At 43.2% G+C, this 22,001-nt stretch overlaps 1 protein-coding gene across 2 annotated transcripts in view; it reads left to right on the top strand.

The window, feature by feature from the left end:
• The window catches only part of CWH43 (cell wall biogenesis 43 C-terminal homolog), a 74,308-nt gene that overhangs the window by 41,619 nt on the left and 10,688 nt on the right, over nucleotides 1-22,001 (top strand). For both annotated transcript variants that reach the window (XM_045018892.1, XM_045018891.1), the window contains exons 10-12: nucleotides 3,256-3,361; nucleotides 6,819-6,954; nucleotides 17,575-17,724. In XM_045018892.1, the coding sequence (XP_044874827.1) occupies nucleotides 3,256-3,361; nucleotides 6,819-6,954; nucleotides 17,575-17,724 (392 nt within the window). The remainder of the gene's footprint in view (nucleotides 1-3,255; nucleotides 3,362-6,818; nucleotides 6,955-17,574; nucleotides 17,725-22,001) is intronic.

Genomic DNA, 22,001 nt, shown 5'->3' with positions numbered 1-22,001 from the left:
AAAAATGGGGGATAATACTTCCTTTCTCCCACCCCTTTGTCTGCCTTGTCTGTTTGAATTGCAGTTGTTTTCATGCAGCAACTGTCTTTCTTGCTATGAATACATATAGCAGCTATCACAATGGGGCCCTGATCTTGCTTGGGACTGTTAAGTGCTTCTGTAATGCAAATAAAAAATAATGGGTGGAAAAAATGAAGACTAAAATTAAGTTAGAATTGCCTCCAAAGGGCTTGTCAGAGAGTAATGAATAGTGACAGTATTAGTATGGTGTAAAACTGAGGCGGAAGGAAAGACAAGTAGGAAAAAGGGAATGTTCCACAGAAAATGTAGGGCAAAAGAAAGGAAAATTAGACACAGCAAGAGGAGGATGTGGGAAGAGAGAACAAGTGAGAACCATTGGACTGTAAAGTGTGGATTTACAATATAATGTAAACCCAAGGGCTTTTATGGTGTAAAGATGTTTTGGGGCATCTCCAGGATTGGGATAAATGTTTAAATTGCCTCTTCTTGAGAAAGTGTCTTTCCACTCTTTCCACCCTCCTTTCATGATGATGAATGTGAATGGTTGTTCTGACTTCCACTCTCTGATTGGGGGAATATCATCAATCTTTCCAGTGCCTCAGTAAAACTTTTATTATATAAGGTAGTCTGTGAGTACACTTTTTTTTCCCCCTTCAAGTTGGCTGATGCAGGGTTACTTTAATCAGGGCAGAATTTAACTCAAGGGGTAATGAGGGAGTTCATGTGCTTCACTGATGTTGATGCAAATAGTTGCCCATGTATTCATGACCTAAGAACGTGTGATAATGAAGCAAGCAAGTGGTTTTGTACCAAGCAGGCTGGAGACTCTAAACTCAGTGCCTGTAACTTGGCTGAGTCTTGAGCCTGGTCTACACTAGGCGTTTAAATCGGTTTTAGGAGCGTAAAACCGATTTAACGCCACAACCGTCCACACTAGGAGGCACCTTATATCGATTTTAATGGCTCTTTAAACCGGTTTCTGTACTCCTCCCTAACGAGAGGAGTAGCGCTAGTATCAGTATTACCATATCGGATTAGGGTTAGTGTGGCCGCTGATCGACGGTATTGGCCTCCGGGCGGTATCCCACAGTGCACCACTGACCGCTCTGGACAGCAATCTGAACTCGGATGCAGTGGCCAGGTAGACAGGAAAAGCCCCGCGAACTTTTGAATATTTCCTGTTTGCCCAGCATGGAGCTCCGATCAGCACGTGTGGCGATGCAGTTAAAAATCAAAATAAAGAAAGAGCTCCCGCATGGACCATGCGGACGTGATCGCTGTAAGGGCAGGCAAATCTGTTCTATCAGCGCTCCGTTACAGAAGACGAAATTCAAAATCATTTTTTTAAAATCTCCAGACAGAGCTCCAAATGCTTCTAGGGTCAAACACCGTGTCCGCGGTGGGTCAGGGCATAGCTCGGCAATTTTTGCCCCATCAGGCACTGGGATCTCAACCCGGAAGTTCCAAGGGGCGGGGGAGGCTGCGGGAACTATGGGATAGCTACGGAATAGCTACCCACAGTGCAACGCTCCAGAAATCGACACTAGCCTCGAACCGTGGACGCACACCACCGATTTAATGTGTTTAGTGTGGCCGCGCGCACTCGATTTTATAAAATCTGTTTTACAAAACCGGTTTATGCAAATTCGGAATAGTCCCGTAGTGTAGACGTACCCATAGTAGAATCTGTTCAAATTTGGTGAGCTGGGCAGTGTTGAAGTGTGTATGATACTGCATCAGATTCATTTCCAAGCTTCATACATCCCCCTTCGTGAACAGTACCAAGTTTTTATCCACATTATCCTTTGACCTGAATAAGGGTTACAGTCTTCAGTTCAGAAATGGAGTGCTTTGATAAGACTATAGGATTTACCCACCTAACAAGCATTTTGTTTAAAACTGGATCAGGTGAATTGGAATAACGTTCTTTATTAGCTGGAATTAAATCCTTGATTTGAAAAGCAGTCACATGCTTCTTGTTTGAAATGCTTTCTTAACCATGACATGTCACTAGGCTGATGTTGCAGTGCTCCATTGCTAGTATGCGTAGCAGTATAGGGTAACCACAGTGAAAATCTAAGCTGAAGCTGGTATAGTGACAGGCCTGTTGTGCTGCCATGGAGAACCAGCTTTTGAAAAGACCATGGGACTCTTACCTCACAAATTCATTTATACACGACAACAGGTCGGTCACTGTAGGGCTGCTGTGCTGTCTCCCAAGTCCAGGAAGGACTAATGCTGCACTTGAACTCTATTCAGAACACAGGAGCCACCCTACTTCCTGCAGCTCCCCTTAAGCTCTTATAGGAATCACCTGATCCCTTCCCAGCTGGATCTGATAACTGAACAGGGCTTGCTGGCCCCAGGCTCCCTGACCCTTAATGAGGCAAGCCACCTTATTAGTATGTCACTCTGAATGGAGCCTTTCTGACAAACTATTCCAAGTTAGAAGCATCCCTTCTCGATTCATTAAGGAGATTTGTTTGTTTGTTTTTTAAAGGGGGTGGGTGGGATCCAAACTTCCTATCTGGTCAAAGTGTTGCTGTGACAGCTTCAGGTGAGAGAGATTGTTTTATGCTAACATATTTCAGCATGCAGTTTACTTACAAATTTAGTTTTGCTTTGAGTATTCAATAGTTTCAGTTTGAAATTAGAGCTGTTTTGATTGGACACGTGACATGACATGTTTTTGTTCCATGAGTGGATGAATGTTATAAAATCAAATTTCTGGTGTGAATAATTGCAATTATGAATTCAAAATTTTCTTTCTGTGACTATCCTGAAATATTCACTCAAAACTTGCTTTTATGACAACTGTTCCTACTAGTTTTCATTAGAATAGTCACAGATGGCAAATACAAAAAAAAGGTCTGAATAAAGGTGATGCAAATACACTAAAATGTGAATGAATGTCTGTTGGTAACTTTTTTTGTGGTATTTATCCAGGTTTATGACACATCATGAATGGGGAGAGAGTAACTCCTCCCCGCTTCTTATTCCTTTGCCTACCTTATTTGTGTGGGTACATTTTAAATGTCATAACTTCCTGATTTTCTCTATTTGTGGAAATTATGTGCTATTAATAATACCTACAGACCTCTGGGATCCACTTACCTGTGTTAGGAGCATGTACTAATTAAAATGTGTAATCTTAGATCTGTTTTATGGCACCTTAGATTAAAAGACATAATAGAATTTACCAGGTTTTTAATTCTTCATTCTCTTTTCTTACAGCCTTCAACAAGAGACTTCTCTGCTGCAATCTGGCCTTTCAGGTTTGGATATGACAATGAGGGGTGGCCAAACCTGGAAGGTTCAGCAATTCTGCTTAATCAAACAGGTACCTTTTTGTGTCAGCCTTATTTTAGGAGTGTATTCTACAAGGTGTAATCACAGGAGCTAGAAAGAAGAGAACCTACTGGGTCATTGAATCCATCCTCCTGTTAGCACAGGACTGTTCCTCACAGCAGTAGGATGAAATAGTTTCATTTAAACTTTTGTGTTTATAGCTGTTCCATTATGATCATGTCAGTGATACACTTAAAAATCCACTTGCTTCAAACAAATAAGAGGAAGTGATATCCCCGCTGGTTTTAAGTGGAATTCCCAGCTGGAGAGAACTTTTTAATAATCAACCTCAGATTTTTTCTTTCTTGTAAAAGAGAGGAGTGATTGTCTAAATACATTTCTGTAAGCAAAATATTGAAGGTGAAGTGGGCAGTTAACACCTCTGCTGTTGTAGGACAAAGGAGGGTTAGTGGGGGACAGGTTTGTTGTAATGAGCCATAAATCTGCTTTTTTTTAATGTCTAGCAAAATTATGAATTTAAGCACCCAGGCTCGGTGCAGGTTTCCTTTGAGGATGAGGACTAAGAGGCCACTTTTCACAAGTCAGTCACTCCATATCTGACCTCTTAGTCCTCATCCTCAAAGGAAACCTGCACAATTCTTCCAAAAGATGAGCCTGAGAGCTTAAATTCATCACTTTGATTCAATAAAGACAATTAATTTATAACTCATTACAACAATTTTTTTTTAGTGATTAACAATCTGTAACCCACTAACTCTTCTTTGTCCTATTACTGCAGAGGTGTTAACTGCCCACTTCACCTTGAATGGCCTCTTGCAACATGTGGTAACTCTTTATGCTTAACAATCTGTTCCACCTTGTATGTAGCTGTGACATTCTAAGTACTTTTTCCAGACCTGAAGTAAAGCTCTTTGTAAGCGCAAAACCTTGTCTCTTTCCCTGACAGAGGTTGGTCCAATTAAAGATATTACCTCACCCACTTCGTCTCTCTGATATCTTGTGACCTACATGGCTACAACAACACTGTAAAAAGCAAAATATTTGGTATATTTACTTAAAGAAAGTTTAAGTTTAAAGACTCTTTCAGATAAACTTGGCTCCAAATTTAGTTTTTTTAACTTCTCCATTACTTTTAATTCCAATGGAAATAGTTTTAAAATATCAGGAGGTAGCCATGTTAGTCTGTATCCACAAAAACAACGAGGAGTCCGGTGCACCTTAAAGACTAACAGATTTATTTGAGCATAAGCTTTCGTGGGTAAAAAACCCACTTCATTTTTTTACCCATGAAAGCTTATGCCCAAATAAATCTGTTAGTCTTTAAGGTGCCACCAGACTCCTAGTTTTAAAATAAGCATTCCCTTACAATGTCTGCAAGCAAAATAGTGCAGCCTTGTGCATTTCTTGAGTGCCTGAAAATGAAAATGGCTAGCCATGAATTATAAACTTGAGAAATGAACTCGTCTATTTGCATTGTCAAAGTTGAGAAATGTATAACGTAAACATTATAAATAGTAGTATTAGAGAGAGGAATTCTTATTAAAATGTACTTGATTTTATACTCTAAGATGTTGGTTTTAACATATATGAACAAGAAAATTTGCTTGTCTAGCACTACGTATGTGTCTGGATTGTCCCTACTGCTCTCATGAATAGAAGGGGCCAAGATCAGGTGGAACTGGAGTGTGGGGGGGGAGGCTTTGTAACATTATTCTCACACAAGCTCCTCTTCAGGTGCACAAAGGGCATTAGGAAGGAGTGATGTTGATGATGGGGTTAGTATTATGGTTTGTGTGTTTCCCTTCTACTGAGGGAACCAATTGTTCTGCTGAGCAGGTGTTGTCTCCATGTCAATACGGAGTTTGCAGGCACTGACGCAGCATGTCATGCTGACGTATGACATGAGGGCTTGGAAGCAACAAGAAGCACTGGGCTATTGCACAGATGGCTCTGACCTCCTCAAGTTCCCTGATGGTTTTGAGTTTAGGGAGCTGACACCTTGGCCCATTCGGTAGGCAACCCCCACCCTCTAAAAAAAACAATTCAGAACTCTGGGAGTTGAAAGCTGGGCCACTCTCTGTCCTCTTAGTGACAAAGAGTCCTGTGGCACCTTATAGACTACCAGACTATTGGAGCATAAGCTTTCGTGGGTGAATATTCCCACGAAAGCTTATGCTCCAATATGTCTGTTAGTCTACAAGGTGCCACAGGACTCTTTGTAGCTTTTTACAGATCCAGACTAACACGGCTACCCCTCTGATACTTGTCCTCTTAGTGTTTTTTCCCCCTTCAAATAGAACAGTGTAGCCCATGTTTTTAACCTGAAAGTATCTATATAAGAAATATATTGAAAGTATTTATTTCTCATGCACATTAAAACCCATCAACTGAAGCCTTCATGAACCAAAAGCATAAATGACTGGATCAGTAATTTACTTATTTTCCTTTGAAAGTTTCTTTGTGCTAGTGAAATGTTTATTTCCAAAAGAAGCAATTCAGACGTCAAAAACAGTAGTAAGAAATGTCAAGACAAACCTTAGATTAAGAAATCTACATCTCTGTCCACTGGTGTCACAGGTTTAATATAAAATTACAGAATTCTATGTTTTATATAAATATTACATAACTTTCTAGGAAATTCATAAATTCACTGATAATTGAGGTGTAGCAAATTTGAGATTCCACCCTTTGAGAAATGAGCAAGCATTGCTTTGTTTCTGATTAAAATTACCTGATTTTTATGAGAATCTTAGAATAAAAAGTATCATGTCTAAGGGCAGAGCAAACTTCTCCCACATTGTCAGCTACCAACATGCCTCAACCTTGACCTTGAGAGGACATTTCTAATTGTGAGTGAGCAGCTCAGTTGCTGTACTCATTCATTTCTTGTCTCTGATGAGACAGCCAATAAAAGTGCCGAATATGATGGTGAGTTTTTGTGAAGTGAACACCTGTCTGTTCTGAACTGACCCAGACTAGCTTACTTTACATAGATCAACAGTCATCAAATAATATCCACTTTCAATCATTACCTGTGTGAGCTGCATTTGAGCTGATCCCTAGAAAGGAAGAGTTCTGTGTCCCATTCAAATCCTCTGAGCCACCACGTCCTTCACTCATATTTTTATTGTACTAAACAAAACACTCTAAAAGTGTTCTTGAAGTAAGGCTGCAATTCCATCTTGTGGGGGTGCAGGAGAGACTTCAGGAACACTATTAACAAACACTTTTGTGGAATAGGCTGAATTATTGGTGTAAGGGGTCCATACTGAGGGGGTCTTAGGTAGCAAGGGCTGGGAGCACTTCAGAAACAGCGTATACAGCAATGGATGAGAGAGAACACCTTGCATCACTCTTTAGTAACCTCTGGTCAATGTAGAATTGGCACTGACTGGTGCTAGAGGGAGCTGCATCTATCCTGTGTGATCAGAAGAATAACTTTGAGGGTTTTTTATACAGTTATAGTTTTTCAAAATTTCGTCTCCCAGGTGCAGATTTTATTACCATTCTGGAGAGTGATGCCTCTAAACCGTTCATTGGGAACATTGATCCAACCATGTGGTTAGGAGAAAAACTGGGTTTTTACACCGATTTTGGTCCAAGCGCAAGGGATCACACGTGGGGGTGAGTTATCTCTGGAAACAGACACAGTGGGTATGGAAAGACATGGATTTTTAAAAATATGAATTAAAATGTCACAAGCTCTAATGATAAAAGTTCTTAGCAACTTAATGTACAATACAGCCCTTATTTTTCCAAAGGTGGACGAGAGACACTCAGAACCTTGGTAAAATCAGGGAAGCTGGACAGCAGACTTTGAGAACAGTGTGTGCCAAGTTCCTAGCTACAGAACGCAGCAAAGAAGATGCCAGTTTAGAAAAGGCCAGTCTTCAAAGTCTGCCCTCCAGATTCTCCTGCAGCAGAATGAAGGGAATTACTACTGGTTTGTAGTCTGCCTAGACTGAGAAGAGCCATGCTCCAAACACTATAGCTAGCTGGTGTTTCTCGTCAGTACATTTTGGCCTTGGGGAATTTGGATTCAGGCTTGAGTATGGTATAAATTGTGGGGATGTAACTGTGCTGGGAATAACTTGGAATTTTGATTACATGAGTTTGAATCTAGCTTGGACTTTATGCAGGAAAATATATAGAAAGATACAGGTCTCTGGTATCCAGTGCTACATTACTATCTGACCAGCTACCACTCAAGGTGTACTTGAAGGTCTTCGCTGCCTTGAAACAGCGATTTTTATGATCCTGGATTGTTTTAAGGGGAATTTTGAGGTTTCAATAGCATATGGAGCTTCCTAGTAACATTTATTGCACTTTACTTTTAATTTCTACCTTGTGACTCAACACTTGGAGGAACCTGGTTACAGGAATCTTCCACCTATTTATTTTTAAAGACTGAGAAATGAAGTAGAGAAAGGAGTAGTTGGTCACATGGTCCTACAAAATTTCCTATTAAAATACTAGGTCATAAAATATTTTGTGAAAGTAAAAACTACACTTAAAAAATCCAAACTGAAGGTGAACGAATGAAAAGTTTTCAATGTTAAGGTTGGATTACTGCTCACTTGTAATCAAAAGTTATGGAAGGATGGTTGTGTCATAGACGCCTTAAGCTGGGTAAAGGCTTTCTGACACTCATCAGTCCACTTAACTGCATTTGGCTGTGTTTTTCTGGTCAGATCAGTTAGTGGGGCAGCGATTTGGCTGTAGTGTGGTACAAATCGCCTGTAATATCCGGCCAAGCCTAAGAAGGATTGGACCTGTTTCTTTGAGCGTGGGACAGGCCACTGTTGGATAGCCTCCACCTTGGCCTGTAGGGGGTTTATGGTTCCTCGACCCACCTGGTGCCCTAGGTAAGTCACTCTGTTTTGGCCTATTTGACACTTTTTGGCCTTAACAGTTAGTCCTGCCCGCCTGATGCGCTCAAAGACCGTTTCCAGATGTTCTAGGTGTTCGGGCCATGAATCAGAAAAAATGGCCACATCATCGAGGTATGCAACTGCACATTCTCCCAATCCTGCTAGTAGACCATCTACCAGCCTTTGGAAGGTGGCAGGTGCATTCCGCAGTCCGAATGGAAGCACATTAAATTCATACACCCCTGCATGGGTGATGAAGGCAGATTTTTCTTTGGCGGGTTCATCTAGTGGTACTTGCCAGTACCCCTTGGTTAAATCTAATGTAGAGATGTACTGGGCACATCCCAGTTTCTCCAATAGCTCATCGGTGCATGGCATTGGGTAGTTGTCAGGGTGGGTAACAGCATTAAGCTTTCGGTAGTCCACGCAAAAGAGTATTTCCACATCTGGTTTGGGAACTAGAACCACTGGAGATGCCCATGCACTGGTAGAGGGGCGGATGATACCCATCTCCAGCATGTTTTCAATCTCCCGTTTAATAGCAACTTGGGCATGAGGTGACACCCGGTAGGATGGGGTTCTAATCGGGTGAGCATTACCTGTGTCAATGGTGTGGTATGTTTGCTCAGTCCGTCCTGGGTTGGCTGAGAACAAAGGGCCGAAGTGAGTGCACAGCTCCTTGATCTGTTGCCTCTGTAGACGTTCCAGGGTTGTGGAGAGGGTCACCTCTTCCACACCACCATTTCTTTGTCCTTCGTAGTAGACACCTTCAGGCCACTCAGCGTCATCTCCTCCCTGGGCTGTAAACTGACAGACCTGTAATTCTCTGGGATAAAAGGGCTTGAGAGAGTTAACATGGTACACTTTAGGCTTTAAGGAGGAATTAGGAAATGCTATGAGGTAGTGTTACGTACCAGGGAGGCCGGGGGCCCTCCCAAGGTGCTTTGTAAGGACGAGGCTGATACATACATTGTGAGTTATTGGCTTTAATGAAGGTAAAGCGACACATTTGCAACGGGGACTCCAAGCGTTGCTGTTATTGAGACGGGGACCCAGTGCCCTGTAGCTCGGCCTGGGGTGAAGTCCAAAAGCAAACACAAAGCATGCTCATATTTATACAAACAGCAGCAAACCAGCTCATACATAATGCAACAGGAGCTCTCCACCCTCCGGGGCCGCCCCCTTGGCTAACAGCCCAGGGGCTTTCCACGCAGCAATTCCAGCCGGTTACGGCAGGTTAAAACTAGCATGCTGTGTCCTACAATAACCGGAGGCTGAGAAAGCGGAGCTGCCTAAGCTAGGCCGTAACAAAATCTTTTGTGGTTCCCTGACCTCCTACATTCCTCCCCTCGCTTTTTTAAGCACTTTGTTATAACAACTGCATAATTTTAAACTAATTTATGGCAATATAAGCACTAACATTTTTCTAGCCACAATATGATGGGGTTTAATTACAAAGCACAATACAGCACGCATAGCACGTACAGTGGTGATTTTAACATATATATAGCTATTAATAACGTGAAAAAAGTATTAAAGGGGAAGCCGCGCTAGTTTGGAAAAAGGTAGATGCTCTGTTAGGATAGTTTTTTGTTTTTTATTTTTTTAGCAAACGCTATTATGAACAGTGATAGCTTTTTTTGGCTTTAGTTTTTTTTGTATTTAGCATAGTTTGTGTTGGTTTTTGATTTTGAACGGGAGCAACTTTTTTTTTATTTTTAAGCTGAGCTGAATTTTAAATTAACTTGTTTTTAGACAAATTGCTTACACTGTGTTAGAGGCTTTTTGGTGATTAAAAGCTTTTTTGAGGTGTATGATTTTATTTAGATTGAAGGTACTTTTTAATGGGCATTATTTAGATGGAGTTTTATGCGTGTAAAAATTTTAATTGTTTAAATACCTGCAGGTTTTAGGACTAATGTACACACATACACCACGGCCTTTATTTTTTATTACTATGATGCATTTTTACTTGGTCCGGACCCAATACCATGAGGCGGTAAAAACCCCTCAGCACCGGTGCATACCTGATACATTTACTTATGCATTACTTTGTTGGCCAACTTAGCAGTTTTTAATACTGCTATAAACTAACCTTGTTGGAGCCTTTTTTTAATACTATTTGCATTTGATTTTGCTGCACAGTTAATAAATTCAGATGGCGTGAGCCCAACAGAGACAGACGTCCCCTCGGACAGTCCTCCTCCGATACCCCAATAGAGATTTTAAAAGGTCTTATACCTTTTATGTGGCGCCATGGGGTTCGAGGGCGGATGATCCAGAGTGGCTGTCTGTGGGTCCGTGGGCATTGCCATCCCGGACGAGCCCCCAAATTGTCGGAGAAAAACTTAGTTTTTACTTTTTTTTTGGGTGCAGCAAAATTAAATATTTTATTATTTTTGTAGTACTTATAATAGAGGAAGAAAGAATTACAGTCTAAGCCAGATTCTTTCTACTTCTATTACATTGTTTGTTACAGGGGGCAGGACAGAAGAATTTTAATACAACTTTAGAGCTTTATTGCACACATGGCTTTTACCCTGAGGAATTACGAACGAGAAGTTTAGTTCCGCCCACATACCTAACGCTCAAATGAACAGAGCAGAAAAAACAACAGTAACCGGTTAAACAAAACAAAACCAGAACCAGACAGTGTTTTTTTTACCAGGGTCGGTTTTTAATGTCCACCCTGGTCAGGGATTTTTGGACTTTGGCAATGTTAGTGGAGTGAGTGTTTTTTTTTTTTTAATTTAAAGACACAGCAGGGCAGCCAGTGGACAAGGGAGAGGTTAAACCAGCACTTTATTTTGTCCTTTTTCCCTGCTGTCCAGAAGGCACAGCAGAGTTAGAGGAAGGAATAGACTAATTATTAATAGGAAAATCTTCCTGGGGGGGGGCTTTCTGCAGTGAGAAATATGGGCCCTAGCAGTTAGTCTTTGGCACTTTACAGCGGTGTTGGTAGTTAGCAGGACTTAATAAGGGCCTTTTTAGTATGGAGCCAAAGCAGTTTTTTGTTGGTGGACTTTTATATTGGTCCAGTCTCCTGGTTTTAAGGAGCAGCAGAGCTGCCAGGGTCTGTGGGTAGCTCTTCCTTACCTGGGAGAAAAAAAATTTAACACATTTTGTTAGTGCCGGGCAGAGTTATACAGCTATTCCAGCGGCTTGGACACAGTCAAGTCCCCCTTTTTCTTGGTTGTCCACCAAGTCTTAGCTGTGAGCGGTGTCCTTGACTGGGGCCAGTCTTTTATTTTTAGCTTTTTTTAGTTAACTTATTTTGTTTTTGTTTTTTTCCTTGGCTGCTTTTAACCTGCGCATCCTGTGTCAGGACACCCAGCTGATGCAGCTCATACCGGAGAAGCATAACGGTGTTCCCGGCACTGTCCCAGACTCGGACCAGCCAGCGTAGGACGCCTTCTCCAGGCCCCTGCCGAAACAACTCACTCGCTTGTAGGTCTGAACGACCTCCGGGGCCACGGCACGGGCCTCTGCCTGCGCCATGCACTTTAACGTCTTCCCGCCCAGGGCCCGTTGCCAGCGGAGCACCTCCTCGTCCTGGGCCCGAAGGGCAGTTAGGAGGAGCCACCCTAGCTCCCCCATCGCCCGCTGCTCCGTCCCAGACCGCCGGTTTGCCCGCGACCGCTGCGATTCCTTGAACAGTCGGTCGGGCGTGACGCCAGCTGCCTGCTGGAATTCCGGCTATTTGGCTGGAGCCGCCCAGCCCGCCACGATCCGCGCTACCGCTCCCCAACTCTCCATTTGGGGCCACACCGGTATGTGCTGTAGGGACAGCGACAACTTTCCTACCTCCCCTACCTTCGGCCAACGCGGCATCGTCTCCCAGAGCACCCTGCTCGCTGCGCCAAATGTTACGTACCAGGGAGGCCGGGGGCCCTCCCAAGGTGCTTTGTAAGGACGAGGCTGATACATACATTGTGAGTTATTGGCTTTAATGAAGGTAAAGTGACACATTTGCAACGGGGACTCCAAGCGTTGCTGTCACTGAGATGGGGACCCAGCGCCCTGTAGCTCGGCCTGGGGTGAAGTCCAAAAGCAAACACAAAGCATGCTCATATTTATACAAACAGCAGCAAACCAGCTCATACATAATGCAACAGGAGCTTTCCACCCTCCGGGGCCGTCCCCTTGGCTAACAGCCCAGGGGCTTTCCACGCAGCAATTCCAGCCGGTTACGGCAGGTTAAAACTAGCATGCTGTGTCCTACAATAACCGGAGGCTGAGAAAGCGGAGCTGCCTAAGCTAGGCCGTAACAAAATCTTTCGTGGTTCCCTGACCTCCTACAGGTAGTTAACAGCTCCCAGGCGCTCCTGGACTGTGAATGGTCCTTCCCATGACGCTTCCATCTTATGGGTCTGTAGCGCCTTCAAGACCATGACCTGGTCTCCTACCTTGAAGGAACGCTCTCTGGTATGTCTATCATACCAGACCTTTTGCTCCGCTTGAGCATCCTTTAGGTTCTCTTTAGCAAGGGCCAAAGAGTGTCGGAGGGTGTTTTGTAGGTTGCTTACAAAGTCCAGAATGTTAGTTCCTGGAGAAGGCGTAAACCCCTCCCTTTGTTGCTTCACTAACTGTAATGGCCCCTTAACCTCATGGCCATACACAAGCTCGAATGGTGAGAATCCTAAACTGGGATGTGGTACAGCCCTGTAGGCAAACAGCAACTGCTGCAACACTAGATCCCAATTATTGGAATGTTCATTTACGAATTTACGGATCATGGCCCCCAAAGTTCCATTAAACCTCTCCACCAGGCCATTGGTTTGGTGGTGGTACGGGGTGGCAACCAAATGATGCACCCCATGAGCTTCCCACAGGTCTTTCATGGTCCCTGATAGGAAATTTGTTCCCGAATCTGTAAGAATGTCGGAGGGCCAACCTACCCTGGTAAAAATGTCAGTTAAGGCCTGGCACACAGTTTTAGCCCTGGTGTTGCCTAGAGCTACTGCTTCCGGCCATCTGGTAGCAAAGTCCACAAAAGTCAGTATGTACTGCTTTCCTCTGGGGGTCTTCTTTGGGAAGGGATCCATAATATCCACAGCTACTCGCTGAAATGGGACCTCAATTATGGGAAGTGGTTGGAGAGGGGCCTTGACCTGGTCTTGGGGTTTTCCTACCTTTTGGCATACCTCACAAGACCGGACATAATTGGCAACCGCCTTGCCCATCCCCTCCCAGTTGAAGGACCTTCCCAACCTGTCTTTGCTTCGGTTCACCCCAGAATGGCCACTGGGATGATCATGGGCTAAGCTTAAGAGCTTTTCCCGGTACTTAGTTGGAACCACCAGCCGTTTGTGAGGATGCCAGCCTTCCTGGTGTCCACCAGAAAGAAGCTCCTTATATAAAAGTCCTTGTTCTACAACAAACCGGGATCGGTTAGAATAGCTGAGAGGCGGTGGGTTGCTCTGTGCCGCCGCCCAAGCTTTCTTAAGGCTGTCATCGGCTTCCTGCTCAGTCTGGAACTGTTCCCTTGAGGTTGGAGACACCAGTTCCTCCGTAGACTGTGGACTTGGGCTTGATCCCTCTGGAAGCGATGTAGGTGATGAGGTTGTTTCCGTTGACTGTGGACTGCTCTCCGCTGGTGCACTAGGTGTTATTTCAGGCTCCGGCTGAGCCTCTTGGGTAGGGTTGTCTGCTGCTTCTGCCAGTTCAGGCCCGCTGGCGCCCTCTGGCTCTGGCGTCAGTGCTGGCGCTGGTTCTGCCGCTGGTTGCTCTTCCAGTTCCGGTCCTGGGACTGGATGTACTATGGCTGCTGTAGTTGTTGGCATGGGATCCGGTTCCACCACCTCAGTCTAGGTCTCTGGTAACACAGACGGGGCCCTGGTGGACGGCTCAGGAACAGGGATGGGAGTGGAAGCTTGTTTGGCCCGACTGCGGGTAACCATTCCCCCCCCTCTTGGCCAGCTTCACATGGTTGGCCAAGTCTTCCCCTAGTAGCATGGGGATGGAATAATTGTCATAGACAGCAAAAGTCCACTTTCCTGACCAGCCCTTGTACTGGACAGGCAATTCAGCTGTAGATAAGGTTACAGATTTTGACATGAATGGAGAAATTGTGATTTTGACCTCTGGGTTGATGAATTTCGGCTCCACTAAGGACTGGTGGATAACTGACACGCTCGCTGCGGTGTCTCTCCACGCAGTAATCTTCTTCCCGCCCACTCTCAAGGTTTCCCTGCGGTTCGGGGGTATTTGAGAGATATCTGGGCCTAGGGATCCTTGGTGTGATGCTGGGGTAATGAACTGTACTCGATTTGGGTTCTTGGGGCATTTGGCCTTTATATGTCCCAGTACATTACATTTAAAACATCGCCCTGCTGACGGGTCACTGGGCCGAGGAGGATTACTGGAGACTGGTGAGGTAGAAGAATAGGTAGTTTGCGGTTGTCCTTGGGTTGTAGGTGTGGGCTTGATTGGCCCTCGATGGTAGGGTTTAGTGTCGGTGTGTACCCTGTGGGATTTGCTCCCCTTGACAGTAGCTTTCGTGGTTTCTGCCACTGCCATCCATTTGACTCCAATCTCCCCTGCCTCAGTGAGAGTTTTTGGTTTTCCATCTTGTATGTAGCGTCTAATGTTCTCAGGAACACCATCCAAGAATTGCTCCATCAGTATCAGAAGGTTTAGTTCATCCATGGTGTTAACATTGGCTCCTGACAACCAGGAAAAATACTGCTTTTCAAGATAGTAGGCGTGTTTTGGAAATGACACCTCTGGTTTCCATTTCTGGGCTCTGAAACGCTGACGGGCATGATCAGGGTTTATGCCCATTCTGTATCTAGCCTTGGTTAGGAACAGTTTATAGTCGTTCATTTTGTCCTTAGGCATTTCAGCTGCCACCTGTGACAAGTCTCCACAGAGCTGTGACCTCAGCTCTACCATGTACTGGTTTTCAGGGATGCTGTGCCCAATGCAGGCCCTTTCAAAGTTTTCTAAGAAGGCCTCAACGTCATCACCTGTCCTGTAGGTGGGGAATTTCTTGGGATGGGGAACAGTGGCTGGAGAAGGGTTGTTGGGTTGGGCTGGAACAGGTGGGGTAGCCCTTGCTATTTCCAGGTCTTTGTCTTTTAACTCCATTTGTCTCTTGTGGTCAGCCTCTCTGGCTTGTAGTAGCTCCATCTCCCTCTTGTGGTTAGCTTCCCTGGCTTGTAGTAGCTCCATCTCCCTCTTGTGGTTAGCTTCCTCCCTCCGGTGGGTAGCTTCCTCCCTCTCCTTTTCTGCCTCAAGTAATTGTAATTGCAATCTAGCAAGGTCCATTTTTTCAAGTGTATCACTCATGTCTGTGCCCTCTGGTGCTGGCCACACCCCTCTGCAGTCAGGGAATGTACTGTGTTGCTTGCTTCAGTTCCTAACCCTGTCGATGCTCGACTAAACAAAGAGAAATCAAATGTATTGTTTTGCAAATTGTGTTCTGCGGGAGTGACTGTTTACAGCCACTGACTGTGCTTTTGACCGAGAAAGAAAATTTTTTTTCCCCCTCCACCCAAGAGCAAGACAAACCGGTTTAACCAGTGTCTCTCGCCCTTGCTAAGTAGCTCTCAGTATGGGGTCTCCTATAACAAAGCCTTGCCAGAAAACCCTCATTCCCTCCAGCCAACGTATCTGAAAATTCCTTCTAACCCTGAAAAACTGCTTTAAACCCCCTTTGGTAGAAAAGCCTTGCCTCTGTATGGCTCTCAGGTTCGTCACCGCTGCCAACCATGTCATAGGTCTCACCCCCACTTAGAGCTGTTGGGTTCCAATATGGGGACCTGCATGGACTCCCCTAAACTAAAATCCTAGTTTAGATCTGGTAAAAGCTGCCACCACCCAATAATGTACGTGTATTGGGACACAGTCCTTCCCCAAAATCCTTGGGGATCCGAAGAGCCCCAAATCCATGGAGTTTTTACACCTAGGAGAAGTAAACCATTCCCCCCTGCTTCCTCCCCCCTCCCTTTTCCTAGGAGAGATACCGGGATTCAACTACAGAGGAATGCCGTCCTCCTCCCTCCTCCCCTTTCCCTGAGAATTCACCCAAGGAAAGATCAACCAGGTCCTTAACAGAAAAGATTTATTAAAGAATAAAAAGAAAGTAACTGTCTCTGTAATACCAAGATGGAACAATACACAGGGTCTAAACTTATCAATCTCTGGAGAGAATTCCCCCTCCTTTCTTTCTCAGTAAAAGCAATAATAGTACAGAATTAAAGAAATTCTATAGCAAAACACAGAATTGCAAATACAGAAATAAAAGTATAAGAATACTAGTTCCTTGCTAATACTCACTAGCTTGAATAGAATAATTTATTGCAGAAACCTGGGAGGACTTGATTAAGAAGTCTGTACTCCCTTAACTCCCAAGAGAGACTCTCTCAAAAAAAAAAGAACAGAAAAAAAAAACTTCCCTCTCTACAGGGATTTGAAAATATCTTGTCCCTGATTGGTCCTCTGGTCAGGTGTTCACAGGTACTGCTTGTTAACCCTTTACAGGTAGAAAAAAACCTTAACCCTTAACTAACTGTTTATGACAGGTTGTTATGAAGTCCTATTTTGCATGGAGGATATCAACTATTTATTTCAGTCTTCCTTCCTTGAATTACTTTGCAGTGGTACTCTAAGTCAAAATGTCAGGCTTATTTTCACTTTTCAAAAGGCCTCGCCATCTTGTGCTGTGGCTGGCAGGATAGTTAGTGAAATTGTGCTGCTTTTCAGGAGCCTCTTGTAGTAATGTATGTGCATTGTCTAGGACATCAAAGCAGCTGCTTCTTTCCCTCAATGGATAATTCTTCTGGAAGAGCTGTTCTGTTAAGAGTTGTGGATGACACACTGATTTTACTTTCTCATTTTTCTGTGTGCTGCAGTGCCTGCTGGTAGACTCTCAGTTGTTCCTTTCTGTAGTGGAAGAATATCCTTGACAAAATATTTTAAAATGTTTATTCGTGTTTAAAAACAACTTTTAAAAAGTGTTTTTATATATGTGTAAAAAGATATTGAATGCTTCAATATATGCAGATACTTCATTGTGTTCTGCTTTTGTTGTGTACAAAATGTATGGCACTGAGCCTGTGGCCTTGTGCCTAGCATAGCTAAATTTGCTCAAAGATTGCTGAGGCAATGTGCTGAAGACTGAGTCTGATCCAAAGTCCATTGAAGATAATAGGAGTCCTTTCACTGACTTCAGTGGCCATTGGATTGGGCCCTAAATGCTAAAATCAATCTACATGCTGAATACTATCCAGTTTCACTTACCTTTCCTAATGCACTGTAAGCAGCATTTGTGTTCCGAAGTCTGATGTCTGTATTTGTTCTGCTTGTTTATGGACCATCCTCATCATGTTTTAGAACTGAAAAAATTAAGTTTCCTTCTATTTCACTGTAGGATTATGGCTCTATCAAGATACCCAATTGTGAAATCCAGCCATCACCTTCTCCCATCCCCTGAGGGAGAGATTGCACCAGCCATCTCCATGACTGTCAACTTCACTGGGAAACTGGTGGATTTTGTTGTTGCTCACTTTGGAAATGAAGAGTGTGTGATTTTTTTTTTTTAAATTCAGTTACATTTTGCTTTCCATTTTCTATGTAATTGACATTAAGCAGTGGTTTTTATAAAGTAAATGTCCTCTAAACATTTTCCACGTAATAATTGCTTTTTAACCAGGCACATCAGAGGAGATACTATGATAGAGTTAATGGTTTGGGAAAGGATCTTAATTTATTAGTTTAAGGTAGAAATGTATCCTGCAAAACTCAGCCCTCTCTGAGATATGCAGGTTTACACTGCTACAGACCTTGCAAAACTACTATGCTGATTTTGCAGACTAGTTAGTGGCTACAGAGTCAGGATTGGCTTTGAAACTGTATTGGATTCCTCCCCCTCACCTCAGCCTCCTCCCTCTCAGTAGATAGAGTTCCATTATGTTCCATCAGGGAGGATACACTCAGGTACAGGTGGCATAAATTGTGGCTTGGTAAGAAGTTATAGGGCCTAAGCGTAGGGTGTTTTTTTCCCCTCTGCACTGAAAGATAGCAATTCTGAGACTTCTAATAAGATACATTGTATAAACAGCAAGAAAAAAACAAGTTCATTACCTTTACTGGACAGCTAAAACTGGAAGTGTAAAACCTGACCTCCAGCTTCTGAAATGAAGAATTGTGCTGATAAATCAAAAGCCTGAGGGGATTAACAAATATATTGTCTTTCTCAATCTTTCCTTAAAGGAATGTCTTGATTATGGCTGTGTACTGTATATTAATAATTGGGCAGGTTTTGTGAATCTTTAAGTAGTTATAATTCATTTTGCTTTATTCTCCACAGTAGCTAATATTAAGATCCCAATTATTAGATTTAGGGATTTATCTCTTAATTAATGTAAAAGCAGCAAATCCAGATCCAGACTAACATGGCTACCCCTCGGCTACTTAATTAATGTAATTTATGCAGAGATAACTATACATTCTGATAAGGAATATAAAAGGCAAAAAAGCTTCTGAAAAAGGCTGGAGTTTGTTAGTGGGGTCAGGGCCAGGAAGGGAGGTAGGTGGTGCTCCCTCCCCACTCGCATGGGGGCTGGCCCAGGTCCCAGCTGTCCCTCTCCCAACACCCCCCGAATGTTCCTCCAGTTTGGGGACCTCTGGCATAAAACCTAGAAGAGACAGCTAAGCAGCTTTCAGTTTACTCTGGTTAGTTGTTATAGTGCTGTAAGGTGTACTTGGCACTTTAAACTAATGAATGGGCCATGCTAAAAACAGGATTCTGCCTTGAGGAGATCACAAGTTGAAAGCACAGAAAATGTGAGTTGTACTGGAGCAGCAAGCAATTACTGGTGGCAATTCCATAAACTCCCTAATTATTATAATTATGTTAGAAAGCAAGTTGAAAGTGTCTGGCCATAACCACCAGGATCCAGGGGAATGTGGGAGGTAGTTTAAAATGATCAGTTTGCTTCCTTCTGCCCATCCATTAAGTTCCCCCTCACCACTTTCCCACCTCAGAAGCTTCACTTCCACTTGGCTGGATTTCTTGGAAACTGTCTTACTAATTAAACTGAATTGGTCTGAAATGGCTCCCAATTTGGCCTCTAAAAGAGAGCTTAAAGCAGGCAGCCCAGTCACTTCCATTTTTCTGTTCAACTTTGTGTCCCCACCCCAAAGAATCTGGCTGTCAGGGTAGCAGAGAAGGGAGGAGAAGCATCCCAACAAGAAGGGAGTGGGAGAAACTGGCCATGGAGAGGGGGAAGCACCTGTGTTTCTGTCAGGCCATGTCTATACTACAGAGTTAAGTTGACATCGAGCCTCCGATTTAAGCAAGTCAATCTTGCGTGTCCACACTATGCTCATTGTGTCGGCAGAATGCATCTCACTAGCAGGGCTTGCATCAACTCACAGAGCACTGCACAGTGGGTAGCTATCCCACAGTGCATGTAGCTGAGTGGAATTTTGGTTTGGGCTTGCAATGCCTTATGGAACCAAAACATTGATGTGGGTGGTTATAGGAACATGGCATTAGCCTCCCGTGATGCGTTTACCTCACTCCCTTCCTCCCTTCCTGAAATCAACAGCAAACAAACCAAGCCTTTTTCGCAAGCCTGGGTTACCCAGGCGGACATCATAGCATAATAAGCATGGACCCTGCTCAGCTCTGCACTGTTGTGAGCATTACAAGCATCTCACACCTTATCCTGCAGTATTTACACAGCCGATACAAGAGCCACTGTGCAGAACAATGTGATGCCACGCAAACAGCCCTGCTGGAAGACATAGAATGGAGCAATCTGCAATTGCAGGCAACAGTCACGCATCACCTGGACATGGTTGAGCGCTGTTTCTGGGCCTGGGAAACACCTCCTGGAGGCCAATTCATTCAAAATGAAAAATAATAGAAACAAGCAGCCCACCTGGTAGCTGTGCATGGGGAATGGAAGGAGCTCAGTGCTTAGTGCCAGCATTTCTACCTGCTGACCAGCCTACAGTTCCCTCCAGCGGTATTCTTCCCTGGCCATTCCGCCCTCCCCTTCAGCAGTGTTTCTCTAGTGACCTAAAGCCTCCAGCCCAGCTTTCCATTTATTTAGGGGAGAATATCAGTGTTACCAATTCTTGCAAATTTCTCAAGTCTTATGATATTTGATGGATTTTTTTCTTAAAAGCCCTAGCTCCAGGAGTCAAGTGATTATTGGGATCTCAGCTTTCACTTAAGGAAAAAAAATTCTAGCCCTCATAGATACAAAGAAAAGTTTGAAAACATGACCTGAGTGCAACTGAAAGTCTCGGAAGCCAAAAGCCTCCTTTGAGGGAGGAACTTGCTTTTTCAGCCCACCCAAGCACCATTTCCTTTGGAGAAGCCAGGGGCACAAGATCATCCTATATTAAGCATTGCTCTATTTATCAGTTTATAGGGTTACTGTCAGCTTGCTAAGGAAGCAGATGCAAAGTAAATTGTGTTTTGAGACTAATTCTGAGAATTCATATTCATAATGGAGGCTTTATAATTGGTTAATTAAAAATATAATTTTATTGCTGCTTTTGAAAATGGGGAACAGTAATCAGAAACCATAGCTTTTATATTAATAAAGGATTCTTTTAAAAAAATGGGATTATATCAGTGCAGGTCTTCTCTCACAGAGACACATGGGAGGACCTGTGAGGAAGATCGTTAGTTCAGCACAGAGCTTTGTATAGATCTGGATCAGTGTCTTCTTTAAACCATTCCTTTGTTTGGCTTGTGTTAAATGTGTGTTATCTGTAGGAGGAGGCAGACCAACTCCACTACTTGGATCACTGATATTTTTATTGGAGTAATTTAGAAACCCAATAAATACAATAAGAGAACCGGGAAGGTATATTTAGAAATTCAGTAAATACAATAAGAGCACTGGGAAGGTATATTCCGGCATAAAGCCTTTTGATCTGCATCTGTCCAGCAATACCAGCGCAAGGTTCTACAATACAAACATATAGGAGAATAATGATTTTCTGGTGTGGTCTATGCACACAACCTGCATTGGTTAAATTAAAATCAGTCTTTAAATTGATTTAGTTAAATCAGTACATGTTTGTAGCCTGATTTGGAGTGTGTTAGTAATGTTGATTTAATTTATCCACTTAATTTATTTTATTTAATAATATTACTAATAATTATTATGAATATTAATTAGTATGGGTTTCGGCTCGCCAATTTGTTTGATCAGAAGATAAAGTTCGTCCTGAATCAGGCTTCACAGAGATTGTAAAATGACCTTCGGGAGTATGACAGGAAGCTTACACTGAGACAGATATAGTCATAAAGACTTTTTATTAAAATCAGTGAAATAGTAAGCAAATGGTAAAACAGTTAGAATTACAGAGTTACACTTGTATTACTGTTATTCAAGAGATACATATGATAATACAATATTATGAGCTGCAAACGTGGTTAATACTCACACTCTGTTTTAATAACCTGGTGTTGGAAGATAATGGGGCCACGCCTGTGGCAGTTCCGTTTTCACACCTCTAGCAGAGGAAGCTAAATGCAGAGCTGTTAAAGCTGTTTACTCTTTAACTTAACTCAATAAATCTTAAACTGAAAATAAGGTGTAGGGAAACCAAGCTTCGCCTAGTCCCTTAAACTTACAGTTTGAAAAGAAATAAAGTACGGCCTATTAATAGTTAATCACCATAGTAGATGGGTAGCATCGATACGTTGTTGAAGGTGGAGGCAATGAAGAGTAGAGAGGAGTAGGTAGGTGGCTAAATTGCCTCTCTAATGGCGAGATGCATCGCCTTTTATAGGGCATTGGTCGGAAATCCTTCCTCTTATGCCCAAAT

This window comes from Mauremys mutica, chromosome 5 (assembly GCF_020497125.1).
Source record: "Mauremys mutica isolate MM-2020 ecotype Southern chromosome 5, ASM2049712v1, whole genome shotgun sequence".
Taxonomy (NCBI): domain Eukaryota; kingdom Metazoa; phylum Chordata; order Testudines; family Geoemydidae; genus Mauremys; species Mauremys mutica.
The sequence above is the reverse complement of the archived record's forward strand: the minus strand, read 5'-3'. Positions and strand labels throughout refer to the sequence as shown.